Source organism: Pelophylax lessonae, assembly GCF_965119305.1.
Source record: "Pelophylax lessonae genome assembly, chromosome: 4".
Taxonomy (NCBI): domain Eukaryota; kingdom Metazoa; phylum Chordata; class Amphibia; order Anura; family Ranidae; genus Pelophylax; species Pelophylax lessonae.
This window is the reverse complement of record NC_138771.1, coordinates 56,540,180-56,565,585: the sequence shown is the minus strand read 5'-3', so window position 1 is coordinate 56,565,585 and position 25,406 is coordinate 56,540,180. Positions and strand designations below refer to the sequence as shown.

The 25,406-nt window shown below is 42.1% G+C and overlaps 1 protein-coding gene across 1 annotated transcript in view; it reads right to left on the bottom strand.

The window, feature by feature from the left end:
* Window positions 1-1,297: 1,297 nt before the first annotated feature.
* LOC309552338 (aminopeptidase N-like) overlaps window positions 1,298-25,406 on the bottom strand; it is a 141,110-nt gene continuing 117,001 nt past the window's right edge. The window contains exons 13-21 of the mRNA XM_082253251.1: window positions 22,576-22,709; window positions 18,861-18,916; window positions 14,321-14,468; window positions 12,755-12,846; window positions 11,464-11,571; window positions 9,131-9,298; window positions 6,008-6,145; window positions 4,403-4,484; window positions 1,298-1,995 (exon numbers count right to left, since the gene is read on the bottom strand). Coding sequence (XP_082109377.1) covers window positions 1,840-1,995; window positions 4,403-4,484; window positions 6,008-6,145; window positions 9,131-9,298; window positions 11,464-11,571; window positions 12,755-12,846; window positions 14,321-14,468; window positions 18,861-18,916; window positions 22,576-22,709 — 1,082 coding nt within the window. The 3' untranslated portion in view covers window positions 1,298-1,839. The remainder of the gene's footprint in view (window positions 1,996-4,402; window positions 4,485-6,007; window positions 6,146-9,130; window positions 9,299-11,463; window positions 11,572-12,754; window positions 12,847-14,320; window positions 14,469-18,860; window positions 18,917-22,575; window positions 22,710-25,406) is intronic.

Genomic DNA, 25,406 nt, shown 5'->3' with positions numbered 1-25,406 from the left:
TATCATATTATTTACATAAAGATTGTAAAGGTATAAATAATGTTACAATATATTTGTTTGTTTTAAAAGAAATATACATCTCTTTAGGCTCTCAGATATATAACCATGTATTTGATGAGGTCTGTTAAGCAAGATGGAATATGAATTGGTCCAACATACAGTATAGTTATTGCAGAGAGAGAATGACTTAGGTGGAGGTACCAGACACTTCTTGATCCTGGGATCTCAAGTCGGACGCAATATCAATATTGCTCATATATTTTCCCCTTAACATATTAGAGCAGCCTTTCTCAAGCTTTTTAACTTCCCATGCTCCCCTGATAATGATTACTATGTCAAAGGTTCACAGTACATTAATGTTAGTGAAATGGTCAATTACAAAAATGTTCCTTACGTTTCTGGTTGTTGGCAGGAACCCTCCTCAGATAGCTAAAAAGATCATTGGTGCCAGTGGTTACTCATCTGAGAGGCAGAAGTTGCAGATTGTTCAAGGAACTCCTTGCAACCTCTGGAGGAACCCTAATTAAGAAAGGCTGCATTAGGGCATCCACCAACCTGGATGGTATATTGGACAGATGAAGCACTTCACAAGTCATATTGTAAACCAAGATTTCTCAACCAGGGTTCCTCCAGTGGTTACTAGGGGTTCCTTGAGCAATGAGCAATTTCTGAAATTCAGATAAGTTCCCACTGACACCATTCATCTTTTTAGCTATCTGGAAAGGGGGGGGGGGGACTTCTTCCCAATTGCCACAAGTGAAAGGAACATTCTTCCCACTGATCATCACAATTATGTATTATTAGTTGTATCTATAGTCATTTTTAGCAGGGGTTCTCTGAGAGTGGAACTTTATTTTAAGGGTTCCTCTGTATTTGTATTAAGGGTTGAGAAAGGCTGCTGTAAACTGTAAAAGACATTTTGGGGTCTATTTATAAAAAGTTTGCTGTGCGAATGACTCATGTTTTTTGCGCAGCCGCCACAAATAATTAAATGTAATTTGCCTAATATGTTTATTTCCTATGATCATCAGCTCCATCTAGTGGCCATAATGCTGTATTTTCCTGTAGTAGCTCAATCGGGACACTACAGCATTATGGCCAGTAGAGGGAGCTGACAATCATGGGAAATAACTAATTAGGCAAATGACAGTCACGGCTGGGCAACTGCTTGAGACATTTGCACAGCAAGTTTTTTTTATACATGGACCCCATTGTGTCTGGGAGTGTATGCACCCCCCACCCCCTCAATGGTGAAGACTGCTCTGTGCTGGACTTTTACATCAGCAATGGTGGTAAGTAATACCACCCTGGGATTCTTAAGACCTGGCATTCTTCTTTATGTCTAAGACAGGATTTGCTAGGAAGGAGACAATCCCAGAAGGCAGCATATGAAAATAGATGTTCCAGTTCATTATATTATGGTCATTCCCTCCTGCTTCAAGGTGACATTTCATGTCATTTAAACCCCCTAACATTATATATATGTGAGAGCAGGATCATTTTCCAAAAAAGATTAGCATACTGTTTAAACCCTGAGAAATAAGAGCAAGTTCCCCGCTATATGTACATGGAAGGTTTACAGCAAATGTTCAAGTAAGATTTGGCAAAACGGGTTTCTCAGTCACTTTAGCAAGGAAGTTCATAGAAACCAATGACAGAATCGTGAACTAGCAGAAGGAATCAATGTAGATTATATCTTGTAGAAGACGTTGTAAAACCTCTTTGTTGTCATTGTGGCTTTATAAATTGTGGGGGGTGGCAAGCAGTCCTTGTCGGAGGCACGTGTGGCTGGTAAACTTGATCTTCACAAGTATCAGGTAGAGGTGACGGTATACACTTTTATGGCTTCACTGCATCTTCAAACCATTTCTGAACGATTGCTTTGTTTTCATTTACCCATTTGATGTTTGCCTTGGTCCTCTCTATTGATTGCTCCAGGGCTCGTGAGGCTGTGCCGAACCCAATTCCTTCATTATCCTTTTTAAACTGTTCAAGCTGGCGAGAAAGGTAAATGATTGCCATAAACGATCAAATAACAAAATCCTAAATGGATTCTTACACATCTATGTATTTATGACACGTAATGTGCATGGTAATATTTTTCATTTAATAAAAGTGACCTTCAGCCCCCGTTCACATTGACTGCGACTTTGAAATCGTCCTACTTCACCTGCATCTCAGTGTGACTTCAGGTGCGACTTTGAGGACATCAGTGCGGCTTCATGCACAGATGTCTATTGAAGTGGCACCAGAAATCACCAAAAGTAATGCATGTACTACTTTTTTAAATCGATGCGGCACCGCAAAGTCAGTGTCGCACCGTTTTGAACAGTGTCATCGCTGGCACCAGGGTGCTACTTGTCATGCGATTTGACCTGTCAAATCGCATGACAAGTCGCTCCAATGTAAGCGGGGGGCTTAGGCCCCATTCACACAGGCGTACCTGTCCATGCACCCATGCAAAGGCAGTCTTTGTCCGTACGGGATGCATAGGTATTCCATGCATCCATATGCAGGCAATCCCATGCATGTCTATTTGTAAACAATGGCTGCATGGATACAGCTGCTAGTCCCAATGTGACTGTTATGCAGATGTGGGTCGCTAAACGCAGACAATGTAACAGCCCTTTACACAGATGTAAGGATAGGTATGCCCCTATAAATGAGGCCAGAGTGCCAACAATACCTGCATTTTCCTGCCACCCTCCTCCTTTCATAGAAGATGTACTGTGTATGAGTGGAGGAGGAGGAGCTTTTATTCAATCAGTCATTCTCCATTCATAGATTGTTTTTTTCACTGGAAAATGATGGCAGCGAGCATAGGGGAGAATAAGATGACTAAAGATTTCAACTAAAGGGACACACTGTAATGACTGTAATTAACCTCCCTGGCGGTATGATTATGTCAGGAATTCTGTACCAAAAGCGGTACAATTTTTTGCATGGAAATTTGGCGTTATGTATTATAGGCCTACAATTCTTAGTAATTACAGACTTAAACCTGAAAAAAACAAGAGTCTAGTAGACATCCAAGATGTGTAAAATTTGAAACACAAACGCATGAATTAATAATCTAATGAATAATCTAATCAATAATATAATTTTATTATATAATATATATATATATATATATATATATATATATATATATATATATAATATATTATATAATATATAATAAAATTATATTATTGATTAGATTATAATTCATGCGTTTGTGTTTTAAATTTATCACATCTTGGATGTCTACTATATATATATATATATATAAAATATAATTTTTTTTTATGTGTTTGTTTGGTGCAACTTTTGAATTTCCCTCCCAGTTCCGCTCCCATGCACCATTGCTGCTGCAGAGAACGGAATCAGGAAGTCATCAGAGCGACGGACGAGCGGCGGGGATCTCGGCGGCGATCACAGCAATGGGAGATCATCGCTGGATTGCCAGGAGAAGGTAAGGAACCTCGCTGCAGGCTCTGCACATCTACCCCGAGCGTGACTCTGGGATACCGATAGTAGCATGAAAAATCCACCCCGAGTCACGCTCGGGGGTTACCGCTAAGGGAGTTAATATGCCTAGTGTTGATTTTTTAAAAAATTTTTTGACTAAACACAGACTTTAAACTGCCTGTTGTTGGTGGCAAGTCAGTAGGCGACCATACTGTCTGGACAGACACCCTGGGTCGAAGGAGGTATATCAGTGCCTAAAATTGCATTTGAAACAAAACAAGTCTAAATAGATCATTGATCAACTTAGTTGTAAATGTTTATAATCTATAACAGGGATCTCCAAACTATGGCCCTCCAGCTGTTGCAGAACTACACATCCCATGAGGCATTGCAAAACTCTGACATTCACAGACATGACTAGGCATGATGGGAATTGTAGTTCCTGAACAACTGGAGGGCCATGGTTTGGAGACCCATGATCTATAATCTATTGCAGCACAAATTTCTTCTTATTACCTACTACTACTAGAGAGGCACCAAATTTTCAGCGGCCGAAACATATCGACCGAAAATGGTGTTTTCGGCATTCTGCCGATAGAGAAAAAGGTGCCGATAATGGCTCCGAAAGCGCATGTGATTTTGCCACGATTTTGCTGCAATTTTACCACGATTTTACTGTGCTCATGGTGTGACCCAATTGAACAAAAAGGGATGCATTTTTCTTGAGCTTTTCTTGCACTAAATGTGCCGATAATGGGTGGCAAAAAATTCATATTCATTTAAATTCATGAGAATAATTAAAAAGTCGAATATAATACAATTATATATGAAAAAATATATATATTTTTAAAAACTGTAATTTTCGATTTCGGCCAAGTGCATCCTGAATTTTCGTTACCAAGATTTAAATTCGATGCACTTCTAACTACTACTTTAGAAATAAAATACCCACCTGTTGCAGGTCAAAATCAGTGGAGAATCTTCTAGTCACTCCTGTAATCAGGTTACCAAAGGAAGATATGGTGCCTGCAAAGCTAGAGAGAAAAAATAACAACAAATTATTTTTATTATTATACAGAATTTATATAGCGCCAACAATTTAGGTAAGGCTTTACAACATAAGGGCAGACAGTACAATTACAATACAATTCAGTACAGTTGGAATCAGAGGGCCCTGCTCATTAGACCTTAGAATTAATACATTTTTTTCCTGCTTTACTTGGCAGGTAAAAAAAAAGCAATGATCCAGAGAGTTCTCATTTTGTAAAGCTGGATACACACTATACAACTTTTGTGGTTAGATTTCCTTAAGATTTAAGGGCCATACACACTATAAGATTTTCTGAAGACTTTTTCCTTCAGATTTACCTTTTCTATGTAGTGCAAGGGCCTGCCAGATTGCATTCAAATTGAAAGTGTTTAGGTTTTAACCTCATATTATATGGTTTTGGTAAGTCTAAAGGAAAAAGTCTTCAGAAAATCTTATAGTGTGTATGGCCCATTAGGCTCAGCTATAAATCTGCAACAGAGTGCAAGGTGCTATACAGCTTTTTAACAACCTTTCTTACCAGGTCTCAGGGAAAATTACTTTATCTACAACTCACAACACATAAGTGTGATGTGGGAAGAATGCTCCTTACTTTTTCGGTCATTGGGGAGAATTACCCCCTTACAGGCAGGGCTGCTGTTAAAAATGACGGGGCCCCATCCAGCCTACCTGATAGGCCCAGCCCTGTGCCCCACCCGACCCAAAGTGACTGAGGACCTACATTTTTCAGTCCCTCTCTCTACAGCCTCAGCTGCACAGATGAATGGATAGGAAACACTCTGAGACTTCCTGCGCATATAAAAACGGAAGCATAGTAAACACTGTTTACTACGCTTCAGTGATGAATGGACACAGGAGTTATTAGTACCGATCGCTCACTGTGTTCATTCAGGAAAGGATAGGGCCAGTAAATTACATCCCCCTGTGTGCCGGCAGCACTGTGGGGGAAAGGGGCACACAGGGGGGCCTGGGCAGTAGATGGAAGGGGCTCATGTGCTAGAACCAATCCCTTTGCAGTGTAGCCATAGGGAGGAAAAGGAGGAGAAGCGCACTGCAAAGGGAAGAGGATCGGTGTCCGCAATAAGAGAAAATACAGCTTGCTCTCCTGCTCAGCAGATGCCTGGGCCCCCCTTTAGAACAAATGGGGCGCGGGCCCAGTACCAGAGGGCTGGCTGTACTGCCTTATCAGCAACCCTGCGCACAGGTAGCTAAAAAAATATCAATGGTGTTAGTGGGAACTTATCTGAGAGGCAGAAATGTCTCATTGCTCAAGGAACCTCTGGAGGAACCCTGGCCTCTGGAGGAACCCTGTTTGAGAAACTCTGCTCTATACAGTAACATTTGTATCTTTTATGGAATATGGGACATATTTGCTTTCTTTTGCTTCTCTTGATCCCCTTTAGTAGTGACCGAATTCCAACAGGAATAGTAGAACCTCAGCAATGTACGTCCTTTTTGCCTGCTTCTGTGATTATGTTATCTGCTGATAAAAATGGATTGGAGACTTACTAGTCAAAAAATGTCCCCCAGTTGGCTCTGACAAAATCCCAGGCAAGAGTCTGACCAACTACATTGTTGGCAACATTTGAAACTGTGGAAATAGCGTCCTGTTTCCGAATTGTGCCATCCAGGGAGAATTGGAGCAGTCTGAAAAACAGTACAGTACAGATTATATGAATCGTCAGCGTTGTTGAAACAAAAACAGATGAAAATGGAAGAAACAAACCATAAAAAAGAAAACAAAGGCAGCAATCACAGCTAAGGATTGGTTAGTAAATTTTTGCTTTTGGGTTTAATGCTGCGTTAAGGATTTTTTTTGCACCAGTGTCAGCCTGTGCTAAAACATGGACATTCTTTATTGTCTCTGTATGGTTCAGCCCATCATATGCTACTGCAAGGACTGTGCTAGGAAGTTTTGAGAAAGAGTTACATGTCCTCAGGTTGCTACGTTACTGGAGTATACCACCGTTACCCTAAACCCCATCCAAGTTCAAGCTATAATAAAGTATCAAAAAAGGATACCCCTAGACTATTTATTAAGCCAGAAGAGGGACTGAGACTGTGTGCCTGGCTGCTAATACTGTACACTAGCTTGGGAGAGAACCTTGGGTCCACCAGCGGGTCTCTTAGGGAGTGAGCGCTACTGAAGAAGAAGGACTGGGGAGGATGGGGATTTTGGGATTCCTGTGTAATGCTGTAATGTTGTAATGGCAGCATGTAAAAAATAATTTTTTTTTTTGTCAGTTTAAGAAAATTATATCCTCTGACCGATTGTAGTAATAAGATCAGTGGAATTCTAGTGGCAGAGTAATACAACCTCTGTCAGGCTTTTATTACTGCCCATGGCCTCAGTTTACATTATGAGTGAATAGTGAATAGAAATTTCTCCTATCGAATTATAAATGAGAGACAGAACAATCTTCCCTGTAGAGCCAACTATTTAAACAGAACTAGTCATGAATGGGCTTGTGCAAAAATCCAGAGTTCAAATGTTAAAATTTTACAGACTTACTGGTAAGAGATTTACATCGCCCCTAGATAGAGCTTAAAGTGGAGTTCCGGCCTCAAATACCTTTTTTAACTAAAAATACCCCTATAATACTAATCCATCACCCTTTACAGAACCGCTATTCTCATACTTACAAGGTGTACAGTATTGGATTTTAGTCAAAATCTTACTTTTAAAAACGCTGTCTGAGCGCGGCCATCTTGGATGTGGGCATCTGAAGCCGCAGTGTAATCTGCTGTGTCCTTCTTCCTGATTCCAGGGTGTGTTTTGGGAGTTCTCCAGCCTCCTGGGAGTGATGACAAACAGCTCCCAGGATGCAATGCAAAGGCGGAAGTGATGTCGGTGGCCGTGGCCACAGAGGGGGGAGAAGGAGGAAGTACAATAAAAAATGCCCTGAAAATAAGGTAAGGGACCCCCGAAAAAAAATTGAAAATGCCCAATCAGCATAGCGAGCACTCTAGGAATCACTAAAGTTGCAAAATAGGCCGGAACTCCACTTTAGGTCATATTCTCTGTATGTTGGTTTTGATGGTGCAGGCAAGTGCAGTCTACTTTCTCCACTGCAGGTGACACTAAACTGCAGTGGCTTTGCAGGGGAGAGGAAATCAAGAGGAACATGATTCCTCAATGGTTTCCTGGGTCACTGGGGAAGCTATTTGATTGGATGCTGCCTCCCCATGTCAAGCTAGCAGCCATTTTGGGTAAGGCAGAGTCTATTTACCCACTTGCCGACCGCCAGCAGTACTATTACTGCGACAAGTCGGCTCTATTGCGTTGTTTCGTGCAATAGCCAGAGGGGGAGCCAATCAGCAGGTCCAGCGGACCGGCCACCCACAATCGCTCCCCAGAGAGACAAAACAGCGGTCTGCCGATGTAAACAATGTAGACCGCCGTTCTGTCAGCTATGAGCACAGTGATCTTATGTTCCTGATATTTATGAACATGAATCTCTGTGTTCATCTAGTGAGTCCTTCCCCCACACAGTTAGAAAGCACCCCTTAAGAGCACACTTAATCCTTTGATCACCCCTGGTGTTAACCCCTTACCTGCCAGTGTAATTAGTACAGTAACAGTGCATATTTTTAGCACTGTTTACTGTATTAGCCTCCGTTCACATTAGGTCGCTCCGACTTAGGGGGTGACCTGTGAAGTCGCGTGCAGCGCGACTTCGGCGCGACTTGCACAGACTTCACATAATGGAAGTTAATACAAGTCGCCTCCAGGTCGCCCCGAAGTAGTACAGGACCCTTTTTCTAAGTTGGAGCGACTTGTGTCGCTCCTATTAGAACGGCTCCTGTACTACACAATGGGAGCGTGAGAACCGCGACTTGTCAGGCTGACAAGTCGCGGTCCAAGTCGTACCAGTGTGAATGCGGTCATAATGTCACTGGTCCCCTCAAAAGTGTCAGTTAGGGATCCGATCTGTCTGCCACAATGTCACAGTCCCACTAAAAATCGCTGATCGCCGCCATTACTATTAAATAAAAAAAAAAAAAAAATATGCCATAAATCTATCCCCTAGTGTGTAGACGCGATAACTTTTGCACAAACCAATCAATATACACTTATTGGGATTTCTTTTTACTAAAAATATGTAGCAGAATACACATTGGCCTAAAATGATAAAAATTTGATTTTTTAATTTTTTTATATTGGCTGTGTTTTATAGCAGAAAGTAAAAAATATATATATATATATTTTTTTTAACTTTGTCTCTCTTTTTTTGTTTATAGCCCAAAAAATAAAAACCGTAGAGGTGATCAAATACCACCAAAAGAAAGCTCTATTTGTGGGAAAAAAAGGACATCAATTTTATTTACAGCATCGCACGACCGCAGAATTGTCAATTAAATTAACGCAGTGCTGTATTGCAAAAAATGGCCTGGTCATTAAGGGGGAGGGGCCAGGAGCAGGAACGAGGGACCCGATAAGAGGAGGATCCGGGCTGCTCTGTGCAAAATCAACTGCGCAGAGGAGGGAAGTGTAACATGCTTGTTGTTTATTTATTTATTTTTAAATGAGACTACAATCACTTTAATATTTTACAAATGAATGAAGGCATGATAGCAACCCATTGTCATTCGGTAGAAGATTGTTCAGAATATTCCAACTGCAATTCTTACCTGTTAAGGATCCAAGGTTCCTTGCTACAGGCCAGACCTGCTCTCAGTTTGTCTGCTTCCTGTGCATTAGTTGTTTTTTGGAACTGGTCCCATAAAAAGTTCCACTCATTAATTCCTCCTTTTGCTATTGCATTGCAGTAGATTGTGGTTCTCAGGTTTGGATGAATCCTGTGGATACACACAAATGATATTCATCTATGATAGATCAGTTCTAGATTTATATTCAGATAGGATCATTGTCATTATGTCTTTAGGAGTCGTTTACACTTGGGATAGAGGGGCCTAAAAACATGCGGCTGAGACTCATTTCTACTTCTTCAACTGCTAGGGCAGTGCCATGGTAGCAATGCACGACAAAAATTAAAACTGCTTCAGGTTCGGCAGGCAGTCCTGCCAACTGAGTGGGAGTGCCCTGCAACCGCATGCAGTATATGTGTTTGCTATTCAGAGGGCAACAGAATTGTAAACAAAGCCTTAACGTAATATCTAGGCTCCCATTTGGACATTTTTTTTTTTTGTCAGCCTGGCTTGTAAAATAAAGGGAAGAAAGTGTAGACAGGTGCTGCTTGCTTGCGCATTCAGACACAACTCGCACAGGACCCTTTTTTGGGTCCGCACCAGAATCGGATCGTATGGGTGTTCACACCTATGCGATCCAATTCATGTCCGAATGGACAATTTGCACTGTGATATGCGAACTGATCTGGGGGTGTCGTTAACTTTGTATTGACACCCCCAGCGATTTGCATATGGCAGTGTGAACTGCCTGCGAGCTGTATGTGATGCTGGAACCTACAGTGGATACGCAGGGTTCCCACATCGCATATGTGTGAATCAGGGCTCAGAGTGGGAATTTTATTAGCCTGGCTTGAAAAATAAAGGGAAGAAAGTGTAGACAGGTGCTGCTTGCTTGGTCGCTGCTGCTAAACAGAAGAGCGAAGCTGCTGCTGGGTCAGACTGGCAGGAGTGAGACAGTGATCGTAAGATCCTTCACTCACTTTCTTTTTTGGGAAGTAATCAAATAAGTCAGGTGACTGCTATTAGGCCGGCTTCACATATATGCTGAGAGGTTTGCAGTCCGGGGTCCGGTGTGTTTTTATCTACTGGTTAAGGTGCAATTCAGGTGCAAATTTTTGCTTGAATTCGCACTTGAACTAGACCCAAAAACGCATAGGATCCTGTTTAAAACCACACCATGGTCATCCTGGACATGTGTGGACCAGCTCCATTGAGAGGCGGTCACATTCGCATGTCAATGTGAATTGTATACGATTTAAAATGCATCCAATTGGCATATATGTGAACACAGACTTGCAAAAAAGTATTATGCAGACAGGTAGTAGCTCTATTAGAGTAAGCCCCTCGTCCCTGAACAGTAAACACAATAGTGAACACAGACTTATTTACTTCTGCAAGGAAGTTTGTCTGAAGACTGGCATGTCCTCTGTATTGGACTCCCCTAGGCCATGTTGGGGGAGCCTTATATCCCTATTGGACACAACTTCTCCCTAGATTTTGTCAGTCATCTTGGACCCAGAGGAGATATATAAATACACTGCTGAGACCACGTAGGGGCAATAGCAGTGTGGGAGTGAGGAACGTGTCTTGTCAGAGACATTAAAAAAAGGAGTTTCTGTCTCACCCAAAAAATTAAAAGTCAGCAGCTACAAATACTGTAGCTGTTGACTTTTAATAAAAGGACACTTACCTGTCCAGCGATCCTCACCCAAGCCGGTTATTCACCGGTCTTCGGGTCCCCGGCACTGGCATTATTGCTAAGGGTGGAGATGAACAGTTATAGAGTTTTCCAGTCAGGGTTCATGAGGTACATAAATGGCCTACACCCATAGCAAAGGCCATTATTCAACTTTAGCCAAAGCTGCACAGTTTGTTTTTATGTACAGATGCCCCTCATCTACATAGGCTGTTGTTTGGTACAGGTGAACTGGGCCTTTTAAAGACACAAGGCTATAGCAGTCAGCCCAATGCATACAGTAAGTGTGGTATTCTGTATTGCTGAAGACTTTTCTTGCCTGTAACATTAGGGGCCTTGCCTTTGACACCCATTTGAACATTTATTGTAATGATCATTTTTGACTGCCAGCTGACTATTCGGTAGAGTCAAACAGCAAATCTTCCGCTGTCTGATCCCTTTGCTTCATAACCACATGCAAGCTCTGCCCACGTGCCAATAAAAATGACTGGCTCATTCATTGCAAACTTCCTTCACCAAGATTATAAATGTAAAAAAATGATATATTTTAAAACTGCAGGGTATAGCGTAGTAGGCTGTGTATGAAAGGCACAATTTCTTTGTATTTGGTAATACGTACTTGTTTACACCAGTGTCACGCCAGTCTTTGAATAGTGAAACTGCTAGCTCTTCACATTCTGTAATACCATAGGTGCAGGCTGTGCTGACTGCATTAATTTCATTATATCTGTGGAAAAAAATATACAAAAATAGTAAGCCATCGTGGAGAGCTATATACAGTAGGTTACTTTTTGAGTCATATCTGAGAATTTGTTCATATGCAGCCATGCCCCATGTGGGAGTAAAGTCAGCTGTAATTTTCTTTTTTTATTATTTAAGGCCCCCCAGGTGGGTTATGCCATAAGGTATTAGTATGCACAGCATATTAGTACAATATGGCAGACTTACCTGCTATATGGCTTCCTCCTAGCACAGCACTGGGACAGATCCGGCGGGTCCCCAGTGCTTCCATCTTTGCCAGCTCTTCTTTCTGGCCCTGTCCCTTCGGCCACTTGATAAGTAAGGCCGCGATGATGCCACTCCCGTGCATGTGCACAGAAGTCACATTACCGCGGAATGGATCAGCGGCCGATCAGGGCCATAAATGTACCATGAGCTGCACATACGTGGCTCAGTGAACAGGACAGCTGACAGATAGAATGATGCATTTATGGCAGAAGAGACCAATAGGGACTAACCTTACACTTTTGATTTTGGGTTTAGATATGCTTTAGGACTTATCCATTTGCAGCATGAGCAATATTCAATTCCATATTATAAATGGCATATTTGTGGAGTCAGAAACTTATGTGCAGAAAATATGTTTTAATGCATTTAAAGTAGAGAATTGTACTGTGTGTGGTAGGCTACGTCTTCCGCGGATTCTTGAAAGGAAGAAGAATGCCCTAGGGAATGTTTTTAATAAAACTTGTCATCAATTTAGTGATTAGAAAAGTGTGCTGCGGTCTATTGGCCTAGGACTTCTAGTTTAGTTCCTTGAGTCATTTGCATCTTTTATAGAACCAGACTAAGTATTCATTTATTACAGGCATTTATCCAGTATAACACCGACAATTTACACAGTGCTTTACTTATAGATCATATATTCACACCAGTCACTGCCCTCAAGGAGCTTACAATCTAAGATCACTATCCCACATATACACACATACTAGGGCCAGTTTAGACAGGAGCCAATTAACCAACCATCATGTCTTTGGAGTGTGGCAGGAAACAAACGCAAGCACAGGGAGAGCATGCAAACTCCATGCAGATAGTGTGCTGGCTGGGATTATGAACCGAGGATCCCCAAAGCTGCAAGGCAGAAGTGCTAACCACAAAGCCACTGATAACTATTCAATTGTACTTACTGCTCTGTTAAAGTATCTGGTCTTTGGGTCCAGTTATTTGTCTTGTTCTTAAAGTATTGAAACAATGGTCCAACTTGCTGTACCATGTAGCTCTGTAAAGAAATATTATATTATTGGCTTATATAAATAAATATTGTGCTCACCCGGTACCTTATCCCTATGGGACTTGTTATTATGCAGCCAACTGACACTGTCATGTGTTCCCACACTAACAAATGTATAAAGCAGCCATTCTCAGCTAGAGTTCCGTGGAACTCTAGTGTCCCTCCAGAGGTGGCTAGGGGTTCATTGAGCTTTGGCTAAGTGACCTCCCATTTAATGGTGCCTGCATACTTCCTGGTCCAACTCCACTTGGTAGAGCCAGCGGCATGTCTGCAAGAGTGGTATTCTGGCAACCCCTGTAAGAGGGCATTCTTCCCACCTACCACCACCAATGTAAGGGGCATTTTTCCAAGGACCGCCAATCGACTAAACTTACCAGGGATTTCCTTTACATTTTCTGAACATTATTTCAAGGGATGTTCTGGGGTGAAATGATTGAGAAAGGCTGGTATAAAGTATTAAACTCTTGTCGTACTGCTAATATTGACAACAAATACTCCCTAATTAATTCACCATATGCTTATGCATCATTATCGGCATAATATCAATCAACAATATCAATGCATGAGGGTTAAGATTTTGCATATAGGATATGCTGTATGTAAGGAGTATGTATGTATGCAATTATACATGTATGTATAATATTATATTATTATATTATTATTATTATATTATTATTATTAGTAGTAGTATTATTATTATTATATAATTATAAATATTATAATATTATGTATAATATTATACATGTATGTATGCATGTAAGTATGTAATGTTATTCATTTGCATTACAATTTTTAATGATATTGTTTATTGATATTATGTTTATATAATTATGCACAAACATATGGTGAAGTAGAGAGGACTATTTGGTCAAAATACTGGGAGCACGGCACTGGTTTACTACTTTACTATTGGTTTATGCTGAACACATGTCATGTATTATTGGCTGGTAGTAAAATAATAATAAATTACATATAACTATTATATATATATATATATATATATATATATATATATATATATATAATAGGCATAATATAATATATACTATTATATACAATATAATATATGTAATAATAATAAATATAGTAAAGTAATAATAATACTATAATAATAGTAATATAATCTGATAATTATCAGGTCCTTTAACTGCATACATGTTGGGAGGATAGAATGTGGAGATTTTGGTCCTGGTCTTTATTCCATAATGCATTCCATGCTAGTTAGATATACATGCCCTATGACTAAGGTCTCCTAAATGTGAAATATTTTAAACATTTTTTTTTTCTATACCATAATTTGGTCATCATCCTTCTTTACAAAGATAAAAAATAGTACATTTGCATGGAATAAATTTAAGGTATACTAAACCTTCCTGCTAGAAGTAGGAGGATAAAAAGGTGCAAAAATTCAGAAGGTGTCCTAGGTAAATCTCAGTGTTCTTATTAGGAGCTGATTGGTTACCTTCATCGGTCCGTACACCTCCGTACGATCAAACATCTGTACAAAGTAGCTGAGACTGCTCAGGGCTGCCTGCCAAGGCATGTATTCAACCTCCTTGGATAGGAATTTGGTGGTGTCAAGGGCTCTTGTCGTAGTTACATGTTTAGCTCTAAAATCAGTATAACACAATCACACTTTGTACATTACATTCTACAACAGCAAATCTACCAAAAACATTACATTTATTTGCATCACACCAATGCTGTCAGACTGGGGTGTCAGGGTCTCACCAGAACAGTAAAAGTGAGGGCCCTTTAACAATTAAAGTGACAATAAATCCTCAGGTTATTTTTTTTTTGGACTTTCATTTATTCACTTAAGCTGGATACACACTATACAACTTTTGTTGTTAGATTTCCTTTAGATTTACCTTCAACTATGTAGTGCAAGGACCTGCTTGATTGCATACAAATTGAAAGTGTTTAGATTTGACCTCATATTATATGGTTTTGGTAAATCTAAATGAAAAAAATCTAAAGACAATTGTATAGTGTGTATAGCCCATTACTGCGTATGCATTTTTTTTTTATCTTTTAATACTTGCTTATGTTCCAGTTTAAACTGGTACCATAACCTCTGCCCCAGGTTTCCTGTTTCAGGGTGACTCCTTTCTCTTGCAGCATCCTATATGCATCTCCCTACACTGTGTGCACCAACAGAAACACACAGCCCCATAACCTAGGAAGTCAAGGACCTCCCTTGCTCCGGCCTCCTCCTCCCTTCTCCAAACTAACAGATTTGCTCAAGACTGCTCTGTCCACTGTTAACTCTTTCCTGTGGTGACTGGAAGTTTAGGTAAGCAGCACTGAGAGTTCCTTTTAGGGAAGCAGCATTGAAAGCAGTAAACTGCAAGTGTTGTTGTAAAAAGTTTAACATCTAGTTTACTGGGGGGGGATGTTTATTTTATTGTGCTCAGTGTGTTAAAGGAGAAGTATGGCCAAAGCTCTTTTGGCCATACTTTCACTTTAGTTTACAGGAGTGCATATACAGTGCCTTTCGAAAGTATTCGGCCCCCTTGAACTTTGCGACCTTTTGCCACATTTCAAGCTTCAAACATAAAGATATAAAACTGTAATTTTTTGTGAAGAACCAACAACAAGTGGGACACAATCATGAAGTGGAACGAAATTTATTGGATATTTCAAACTTTGTTAACAAATAAAAAACTGAAAAATTGGGCGTGCAAAATTATTCAGCCCCTTTACTTTCAGTGCAGCAAACTCTCTCCAGAAGTTCAGTGAGGATCTCTGAATGATCCAATGTTGACCTAAATGACTAATGATGATAAATAGAATCCACCTGTGTGTGTAATCAAGTCTCCGTATAAATGCACCTGCACTGTGATAGTCTCAGATGTCCGTTTAAAGCGCAGAGAGCATCATGAAGAACAAGGAACACACCAGGCAGGTCCGAGATACTGTTGTGGAGAAGTTTAAAGCCGGATTTGGATACAAGATGATTTCCCAAGCTTTAAACATCCCAAGGAGCACTGTGCAAGCGATAATATTTAAATGGAAGTAGTATCAGACCACTGCAAATCTACAAAGACCTGGCCGTCCCTCTAAACTTTCAGCTCATACAAGGAGAAGACTGATCAGAGATGTAGCCAAGAGGCCCATGATCACTCTGGATGAACTGCAGAGATCTACAGCTGAGATGGGAGACTCTGTCCATAGGACAACAATCAGTCGTATACTGCACAAATCTGGCCTTTATGGAAGAGTGGCAAGAAGAAAGCCATTTTTTAAAGATATCCATAAAAAGTGTTGTTTAAAGTTTGCCACAAGCCACCTGGGAGACACACCAAACATGTGGAAGAAGGTGCTCTGGTCAGATGAAACCAAAATCAAACTTTTTGGCAGCAATGCAAAATGTTATGTTTGGCGTAAAAGCAACACAGCTCATCACCCTGAACACACCATCCCCACTGTCAAACATGGTGGTGGCAGCATCATGGTTTGGGCCTGCTTTTCTTCAGCAGGGACAGGGAAGATGGTTAAAATTGATGGGAAGATGGATGGAGCCAAATACAGGACCATTCTGGAAGAAAACCTGATGGAGTCTGCAAAAGACCTGAGACTGGGACAGAGATTTGTCTTCCAACAAGACAATGATCCAAAACATAAAGCAAAATCTACAATGGAATGGTTCACAAATAAACATATCCAGGTGTTAGAATGGCCATGTCAAAGTCCAGACCTGAATCCAATCGAGAATCTGTGGAAAGAACTGAAAACTGCTGTTCACAAACGCTCTCCATCCAACCTCACTGAGCTTGAGCTGTTTTGCAAGGAGGAGTGGTCAAAAAATTCAGTCTCTCGATGTGCAAAACTGATGGAGACATACCCCAAGCGACTTACAGCTGTAATCGCAGCAAAAGGTGGCGCTACAAAGTATTAACTTAAGGGGGCTGAATAATTTTGCACGCCCAATTTTCCGTTTTTTATTTGTTAAAAAAGTTTGAAATATCCAATAAATTTCGTTCCACTTCATGATTGTGTCCCACTTGTTGTTGATTCTTCACAAAAAATTACAGTTTTATATCTTTATGTTTGAAGCCTGAAATGTGGCAAAAGGTCGCAAAGTTCAAGGGGGCCGAATACTTTCGCAAGGCACTGTAGTTCTGCACTCCTCTGACCCAGATTCAGCCAACAGTGGGCTAGTGCCCGCTGTCAGCTGATGTCACAGAGCCGGTCCAGTCTCACCCCGGATCCTGACAATAATTCTCAGCATCCACTCAGATGCCTGACTGGCAGCTGGCTCAGCCTCTCAGCGGCGGGCTCCCCCCTCCGCAGCCCAGCAATCCAGTGAATGCTGAAGGGGCAGAGCACAGAGCCGGTGACTGACAGTCACCACTCTGTTCTCAGAGCAGACCCAAAACCCAAAAATGAGCATTCAGCAGTCATGTGATCGCTCAGTTCTCGGTGTAAAGCCAGCAGGGGACAGCTGCAGCATTGCATCAATGCTGTAGTCATCTAGGTGAGTATTTTTTATTTTTAATTCCCTCACTTCTCTTAAACTATATTATGCTATAATATGTGAAGTGAAGTGTGGCAGAATAAGAACGGTAGGAAAGAAATATTTAAAGGAAAACTGTTATGATGTTCAATATTGCAGCCAGCGGCTTGCATTTTCAGATAAAGGTTAGAACTGGCAACACCTGTATATCCCTCATGACAGGTTTACTTTAACACAAGGCCTCAGGGGTGTAACAGGTGTATTTGTTAAAAAATACAGACTTACTCATCCTGTGAAACTGCATGTACAATTGTTCTATGTGGATGGGGGCAAAATTGAATGTTTCTAGGTTATTTTCTCGAGTGGTTCAGGAGAACACCATATTATACCACTAGAAGGAGGCAGAGGCATAATTAGAACCTGCGGAGCCCAAGTGCAAGAAACCACAAAGGGCCCCCCTGACCTTCCCTTCAAGCCTAGGGCTCTTCCCACTCATCCTGGGGCCCCCTTACTCCCATCGCAGAGCCCTTTATTACGGTCCCGCAGCGGGACCCTTTCAGAAGTTCTGTAGTGGGCCCCCTTCCTGCCATCTTGGTGCCTCCCCACGGTGGTGGAATGCCAGTGCCAGGTCGCAAGTGTGACCTTTGCGATCCTGGTAGTTCACCCACTGGTGTCAGTAGTTTTTAATTTTTGTTATTTTCCTTCAAAGAATTTGTATTGTTTTATAACAGAGAAACAGAAAAACAGCATAAACGTTAGGGACATTTGGGTGCCTCATAAAACATCCAGTTTCATAACAGCATCACATTAAACATGTGAGGATAAACTAATTTCATTTTATGTTTTTTAATTGTATATTTTTGATCATTTTATTTAATTTTTTACAATTTCACTGACTCTGTCTATTCACAAAAGGAAGGAGCTAGTAAATTATATATTTACTGACCCCTTTCAAGCTCTCCATTGTGACACATCCCCTGCAGCAGCGGGCAGGAAAGGGGAGAAGGACAGCAGGCAGCGCTGTGGGGGGGACCAGGGGAGCACAACGGTGCCCAGAGACAGCAGAAGAACAGTGAACTGGATAGGAGGGGCTGTGGGTCAGCATACAGAGGAATCAATCGCCTCCATTTTCCTCCTGCAGCTACAGGAGGAAAACAGAGGACAGTGGTTCTTCTAAATGCTGTCCCTCCTATCCAGGTGTACAGGGGAGCCGCACAGGCCCCCAGAAGCATGAGGCCTGGTTGCAATTGCAACCCCTGTAGTTACACCCCTGGAAGAAGGTGATGATCAAAGCAAACAAGTATTTATTTGCTATGATTATCTCCGTCTTGTGGTCGTAATGTGGTATTTTCACAATTCACTCTATTCTGTGTAAATAGATCTACAAAATGTTCTAAAGTTTTGTAAATCTATAGATCCCAATCTTCTTGAATGGTAAATGAGAAAGTGGTTAGGGAAGGAATCTTATTTTGTGAAGTGTAAGACGGCAGTGACTTGTCAAAGAAAATATTTTCTGCAGAAATATTTAAACTTTATGACTGACCTGGCTAAATTAAAGGCATCATCAATGATCTGTGCACGGTTGATAAGAGGAATTTTCTGCAAAGAAAAATTAGATAACATTTTATGCATGGTCAGAAACAATTCTTTAGGTAAACTGTATACCTTTAGTGAATCAACCATATAAATTGTATGGATGTAGGCTCATTTCTATAAAGGTCATTATAATCATTTGAATGGTTTTATTTCATCACATAAAGGCTCTGGACTAAGAGAACGGTAACTTGGAGGCCCTGGACTAGGAAGGAGGGTGCTTGAAGATCCTGGACTAGGAAGGCGGGTGCTTGGAGACCCTGGACTAGGAAGGAGGGTGCTTGGAGACCCTGGACTAGGAAGGAGGGTGCTTGGAGATCGTGGACTATGAAGGAGGGTGCTTGGAGATCGTTGACTATGAAGGAGGGTGCTTGGAGATCCTGGACTAAGAAGGAGGGTGCTTGGATACCCTGGACTAGGAAGGAGGGTGCTCGGAGATCCTGGACTAAGAAGGAGGGTGCTTGGAGACCCTCGACTAGTAGGAGGGTACTTGGAGATCCTGGACTAAGAAGGAGGGTGCTTGGAGACCCTGAACTAGGAAGGGGGTGCTTGGAGACCCTGGACTAGGCGACGGTTGTCTTGAGGCCTTAGACTAGGAGGTGGGGTGCCCTGGGCTAGAATAGAAGGTACCTTGAAGGCCCTGCCTAATTCAGGAAAAAAGAGCCTGGACTTAAAGGGTGGACTGAGGGAGAGCCTTTCTGGTCACTGGAGGATAAGGCCTGGAGTCGGTGAGTTCACAACATATATGGGCACATTTATCTATTGTGCAGGTAATGCCAAATGGGAGCAGAGACAGGTTGTGTAAAAGATATAATAAATATCTGACATCTTCTCTTTCCTGCCATCTGACACACATGACAATTATGCCTTGTTCACACAGGGCTTATTCATCTGTGCATCATTTTGAATGGACTCAAAACTGCATCACACCAAAGACATACTTCCCAACAGTCCAGAATTGGGCGGGACTTTTCCGCATTTCAACCTTTGCCCAGTGGTCCTGGTGTACAGGGGCCTTGTCCTGCATTACTCCATTATATGCTAACAGCCTAGCGGGACATGCAGCAGTGTAAACAGGGTGAACATCCATCCAGCACAGCCAGGGATTGGTGGGCAAGTCGACGGGTGTATGGCCGCAATGAGAGTGAGAGTGAGTGCAGCTTTCAAATCCAACCTTTGATGTTGGGGATAGGCAGGGCCTATATGCATTTCAGGGACTCCGCCCCCTTTGTCAGGCAACCTGTGCATAGACAAACAGCTGGCGTTTATACATTGCTGGCCGGGGAAGAAGGTGGCAGGACCAATTAAAACTACTGCAAGTGCCCTCACAGCGATGTATAATTCAGTTGTATTATACACCGCTGTGGGTGAACATGTAGTAGTTACAATTGGTCCTGCCCCCTGCCACCTTCTTCCCCGGCCAGCAATGTATAAACGCTAGCTGTTAGTCTACGCACAGGTTGCCTGACAAAGGGGGCGGAGCCCCTAAAATGCATATCTGCCCCGCCCAGCCCCATGCATCAGAGGTTGGACTTGACAGCTGCACTCATTCTCATTGTGGTCTTACCTCCGCCGGCATGCCCACCAATCCCTGGCTCTGTTCACACTACTGCATGTCCTGCTAGGCTGCACTCATTTGCTACCCATCTGATGCCTGCATTCTTGCCTCAACTCCAGTATGCTTTTAGGGCAGTTCATACCACATGCAGTCTAGTGCATTTTTTCTGCATCAAAAATGCATGGAAAGGTTATATGGTTTCTGATGGCATGGTTCACAGTCACACCAGTGTGGTCAGTTCCAGGGCGTTCCAGTTCCAAAAAAGTAGAACATGCTGCATTTTTCCTGCACTGGACTGTACTAGAACGTGGTAAAACGCATAAAAAAAAAAAAAAAAAACACCAGAATGCACTGGAACACATCAAAAACATACAGGAGCCTAGTACAGAGGGAAAAAAAAACAGGATAAAAGAAAAAAAATGCACCTGGAATGCATCCGGAAATGCATTAAAAAACGTACTGGAAAAAAACATGCATGCAGAAAGTGGTGTGAACCAGCCATTATTCAAGATTTTAGAATGTAAGTGTTCTATGTTTTAATTAATTGGTGTCTGCAGTTTAACTAACTCCGGAACCTTGCACTCTGTACAAACGCACTCCTCAACCTTGCACTCTGTATGAAACGCATTCCTGAACCTTGCACTCTGTATGAAACGCACTCCTTAATCTTGTACTTTGTATGAAACGCACTCCTGAACCTTGCACTCTGTACAAAACGCACTCCTGAACCTTGCACTCTGAATGAAACGCACCCCTGAATCTTGCACTCTGTACAAAACGCACTCCTGAACCTTGCACTCTGTATGAAACGCACCCCTGAATCTTGCACTCTGTACAAAACGCACTCCCGAACCCTGCACTCTGTACGTAAAACACTCCTGAACGTTGCACTCTGTATGAAATACACCCCTGAACCTTGCACTCTGTAGACAATGCACTCCTGAACCTTGCACTCTGTACAAAACGCACTCCTAAATCCTTCCACACTTAGCGTAACACACTCTTCCATAGTTTGTGCAAAACCATTTGTAATATAAGCTTTTCATTCTATTTTTTTTTTTAATGATTTTACTGGGGTTTGTGTCCGTGTGACTCCAGCTTGTGGCACAGCAATCTAAGCATATTTTATAAGTACAAGGAGGCACTTTTTTTTATTTTAACCACCCCTCCCACTCTTAAACATTTGGCCACACCCATTTTTCCAATCTACGCACTCCACAGGTCACTTCCTCCCTCAAGTGTCCCTCATTCTGAAGTTCAAAAGTTGGGAGGTATGCCAAAGTAGTGCATGCACCAATTTTAGAAATGCACTGCAACCGGTTTGCTTTGTTGCTTTGTACCACGTGATTCACACTGCATTTGGGGTGTCATTGGGGGTTACTGCAGATCGCAAGGGCAGTGTGGGGAACCTGAACGAATTGCACTGCATTCTAGTGTTGTTAAAGCGGAGTTCCACCTAAAACCAAAAAAATACATAAAAATACCCCCGGGACAGTCAGGGCTAGTGCATTCCACAATGGATAGCCTCTGAACTGTCCCGGGTTGCACTTACCTGCAAGAAGAAATACTTACCTTGAAAATGTATTGTCCAGCGCTGCCATCTCAGGTGTGGGCAGCTTGAAGCCAGCGTGATCCTCTTCTGCGTCCTCTTCCGTCCTCTTCTGTCCCACGATGCATTGCACCGGACCCGCCGTCACTTCCGGGGCTGCAGCGTCATCCCTGCACAGCTTCTGGGCATGCCCAGAAGCGGTTTAGCAAGGTATGACGGCGCCTGCACCGGAACTGACGTCGGGGACGGTGCAGGCGCATTGATTCCTGGGAGCGATGACGTTCAGCTCCCAGGAATCATTGCAAGCCAGGAAGTGACAAATCGCTGTGGCCGCCGAGGGAGGAAGTAAGGTAAGTATACTATCTTCTAAAACAAGGTAAGTAAAAAAAAAAAAAAAATTGCGATAATCCATTTGTTTTTCAGATGACCCGGAGCAAGAAGATGGACGGAAGTGTAATTTTAGGGTGGAACTCCACTTTAACCAGGGCTTAGGAAATCAACCCTACTAAGCATAGTCAGATGTAGTACTACCCAATTACTAGGATATCGTCTACTTACAGAACGATCATTGTCTAGTTGTTTCAGAAGATTGTCCCAATTCCTGTCATCATAGTTAACTCTGTAGTATCCGGTAACATCAAGGTTAACCAGAATCCACTCATTTTGAGTTACGTTAAATGCATTATCTCTATCTGGAATATAGAAGAAACACAAATTAGATGTTTTGATGAAGTTATTTAGGTAAATCATATTATACCCTTTAAGTGCGCCTGTGACCAGACTATGGACTTCAAAGTATTTTTTTTTTTCAATTTTTGAAACCAGCCATCCCTGACTTCTCTAACTGCATCTTCACAGTTTACAACAAAAGCACTGAAATCAGAGCTCCTCTACATTTTTTTTTTCGGATTTAAATAATTGAGAATTATTTACTCCACAGTGCTTGCAGCTACATTGGTCAGCAGGGGAGGACTGGCAATGGGGGTAGGGTGGCAATTGCCCCCCGGGCCATGCTGAAAAGTGGTAAAAACTAGTAAAAAGGTAGTAAACTCAGGGCTGGATTAATGTAGGGGCCAGACACTGTATACAGCTGTCAGTCCAAAACTAGGTGGGCACGGATGGTGAGCTGATTCCATGGTTCAGTGGGCCACTTGACTGGATTTGCCCCCCAGGCCTAAGGCTTCCAGCCCTCCCCTGTTGGTCAGTAAGGTCTTGTTTTAAAGGCTAAGTTCACATTTCTGAAAATGTTACATGTTAATCCCATATTTATCCACCTTCTCTCCCCCCCCCCCCTTTCCTGTGACAGCGGGGAATGTTCTCCCTGCACCTACTGTCCCAATTTGAAAACAACACAGCCATGCGAGGCTCTGCCCACATGGGCACGTCATTAATTCACAGTTTCTGTGAATAAATAGCCTAGAAGTACCATCATCTATGGCAGATGACAACTTGCAGTTCTCAAAGAAACTGCATAGTGGCTGGTGAGCTCTCTCGTAGTTCATTGACCTTCCTGCTCTCAAGTAACTGCCTGCCTGTATTGGAGGTACTGACAGAAAGCTATTCTGAGAGTCTGCGAGTCTGCAGGAGCCTTACAATGCTCTGCAGGCTCGTAAAAAAATAAATGCCCTTTTTTTTTTTTTTTTTACCTGCAAAGAAAATGTGCATTCATTATTTATTTATTTATTTTTTTAAAGATAAATGTATCCTTTAAAGCCTGCAAGTCTATGAGAATGCAAAACCCATTTAAAACAGGTGAGAAGGAGGTCAACTGACAGCTTTGTCAGTGGATTCTGGATGGTTTTAAAGAGAATATGTAAATACTTTTATGACTAAAGCCTGGGAACAGGTACTCTTCAAGGCTGAAGTTTAGTATCCTCTTTTTCTTGAGGGGGAGGGGGGAGTGGGGGTTATGCAGAACCATACACATTAATTATGTGTAATGCTATATATCCTGTTACTAGCAGGCAGGTTCTTCTGCTACAAATCTTCCTCCAGTGCCTCATCCAAGCCGTGGCCAGTGCCGGGACAAGGTCATCTAGAGCCCAGGGCGAACATGCCAAAATGCCCCCCCCCCCTCCTCCAAGATTTATGAGCATTGTGTCAGCAAAAACCCTCCCACAAAAACACTAAGCACTAATCTGCATGATTACCCCCTTAGCATAAATTCCCTCCCCCCCCCCCCACCCCCCAAATCCCCTTAGCTCCAATGATACCCCCCCAAAAAAAAAAAATGTACCCCTCCTAGTACAAATCCTCTACCCCTAAAATGTGCCCTCCTGGTACACATCTTCTCTCCCCCACTTCAAATTTCCCCCTCCCAGCACAAATTCCCCCCAAATCCTCCCGCCTAGCACAAACCTTCTTCCCCCATCCCCCTGCCTAACACAAATCACCCTAAATCACCACTCCCCAAAAATTTCCTCTCCTAGAACAATACTTACCTCCTGCTGCCCGAGATTTCCCCTTCCAACATAAACCCCCCCCCCCCAATATCCTCGTGGTCCCCCCTCACCTCACATGATAGCACAGTGCCCAGGGCAGGTGTCCCTTCTGCCCACCCCTTGTCCCGGCCCTTGCCAAGGCTACACAGAAAAGTTGCACCGCTCGCCCTTTTTTCCTTTCTATCTGCTATTTGCAAAACTTGTTTTATTTCAATCCCACAATGCATTGTGTTCTGTGAATGGGTGATGAAGCAGTTGAATGACAGATCTCCTCCTCCCATTCACACACAGTGATGCAATGTGGAATTATAGTAAGATGAATTCTATAAATAGTAGAGGAGGCAGAGGGGGCGGGCGGCACAACTTAACTGTGTAGCCAAGGCTGCAATTAACTTTTATAGCACCAGAAGACAGTTGTTGAGTACCAAGCACCTTTGAGGAGGAGAGATATGTAGCAGACAGACACCTGCAGGTAAAGGGATACATGCCATTACACATTATATGTGTGTATATATGTGTGTGTATATGTGTGTGTATATGTGTGTGTGTGTATATATATATATATATATATATATATATATATATATATATATATATATATACACACACACACATACATACATACATACATACATATACATATATACATACATACACTTTATATAGGCAAATAGTCTGTGCACTTTGCAAAGTGCATTTGCACTCTGCAAGAGCAGGTGCTCCAGACCTTAATAAATGAGAAGAAGCTCTGCTGATTTCCACCATCCAATCATGTGTAAAAAAAAATTATGTTTTTTTATTTTCCATGCATGTGATCGGGTATTCTTTGCAAAGTGAATCTTTACCTCATTTACTAAGATCTGGAGCAACTGCAGTTGCAGAGTGCAAATACACGTTGCAAAGTGCACAGTCTATTTGCATTTAGTACATCACCCCCATTACACATTA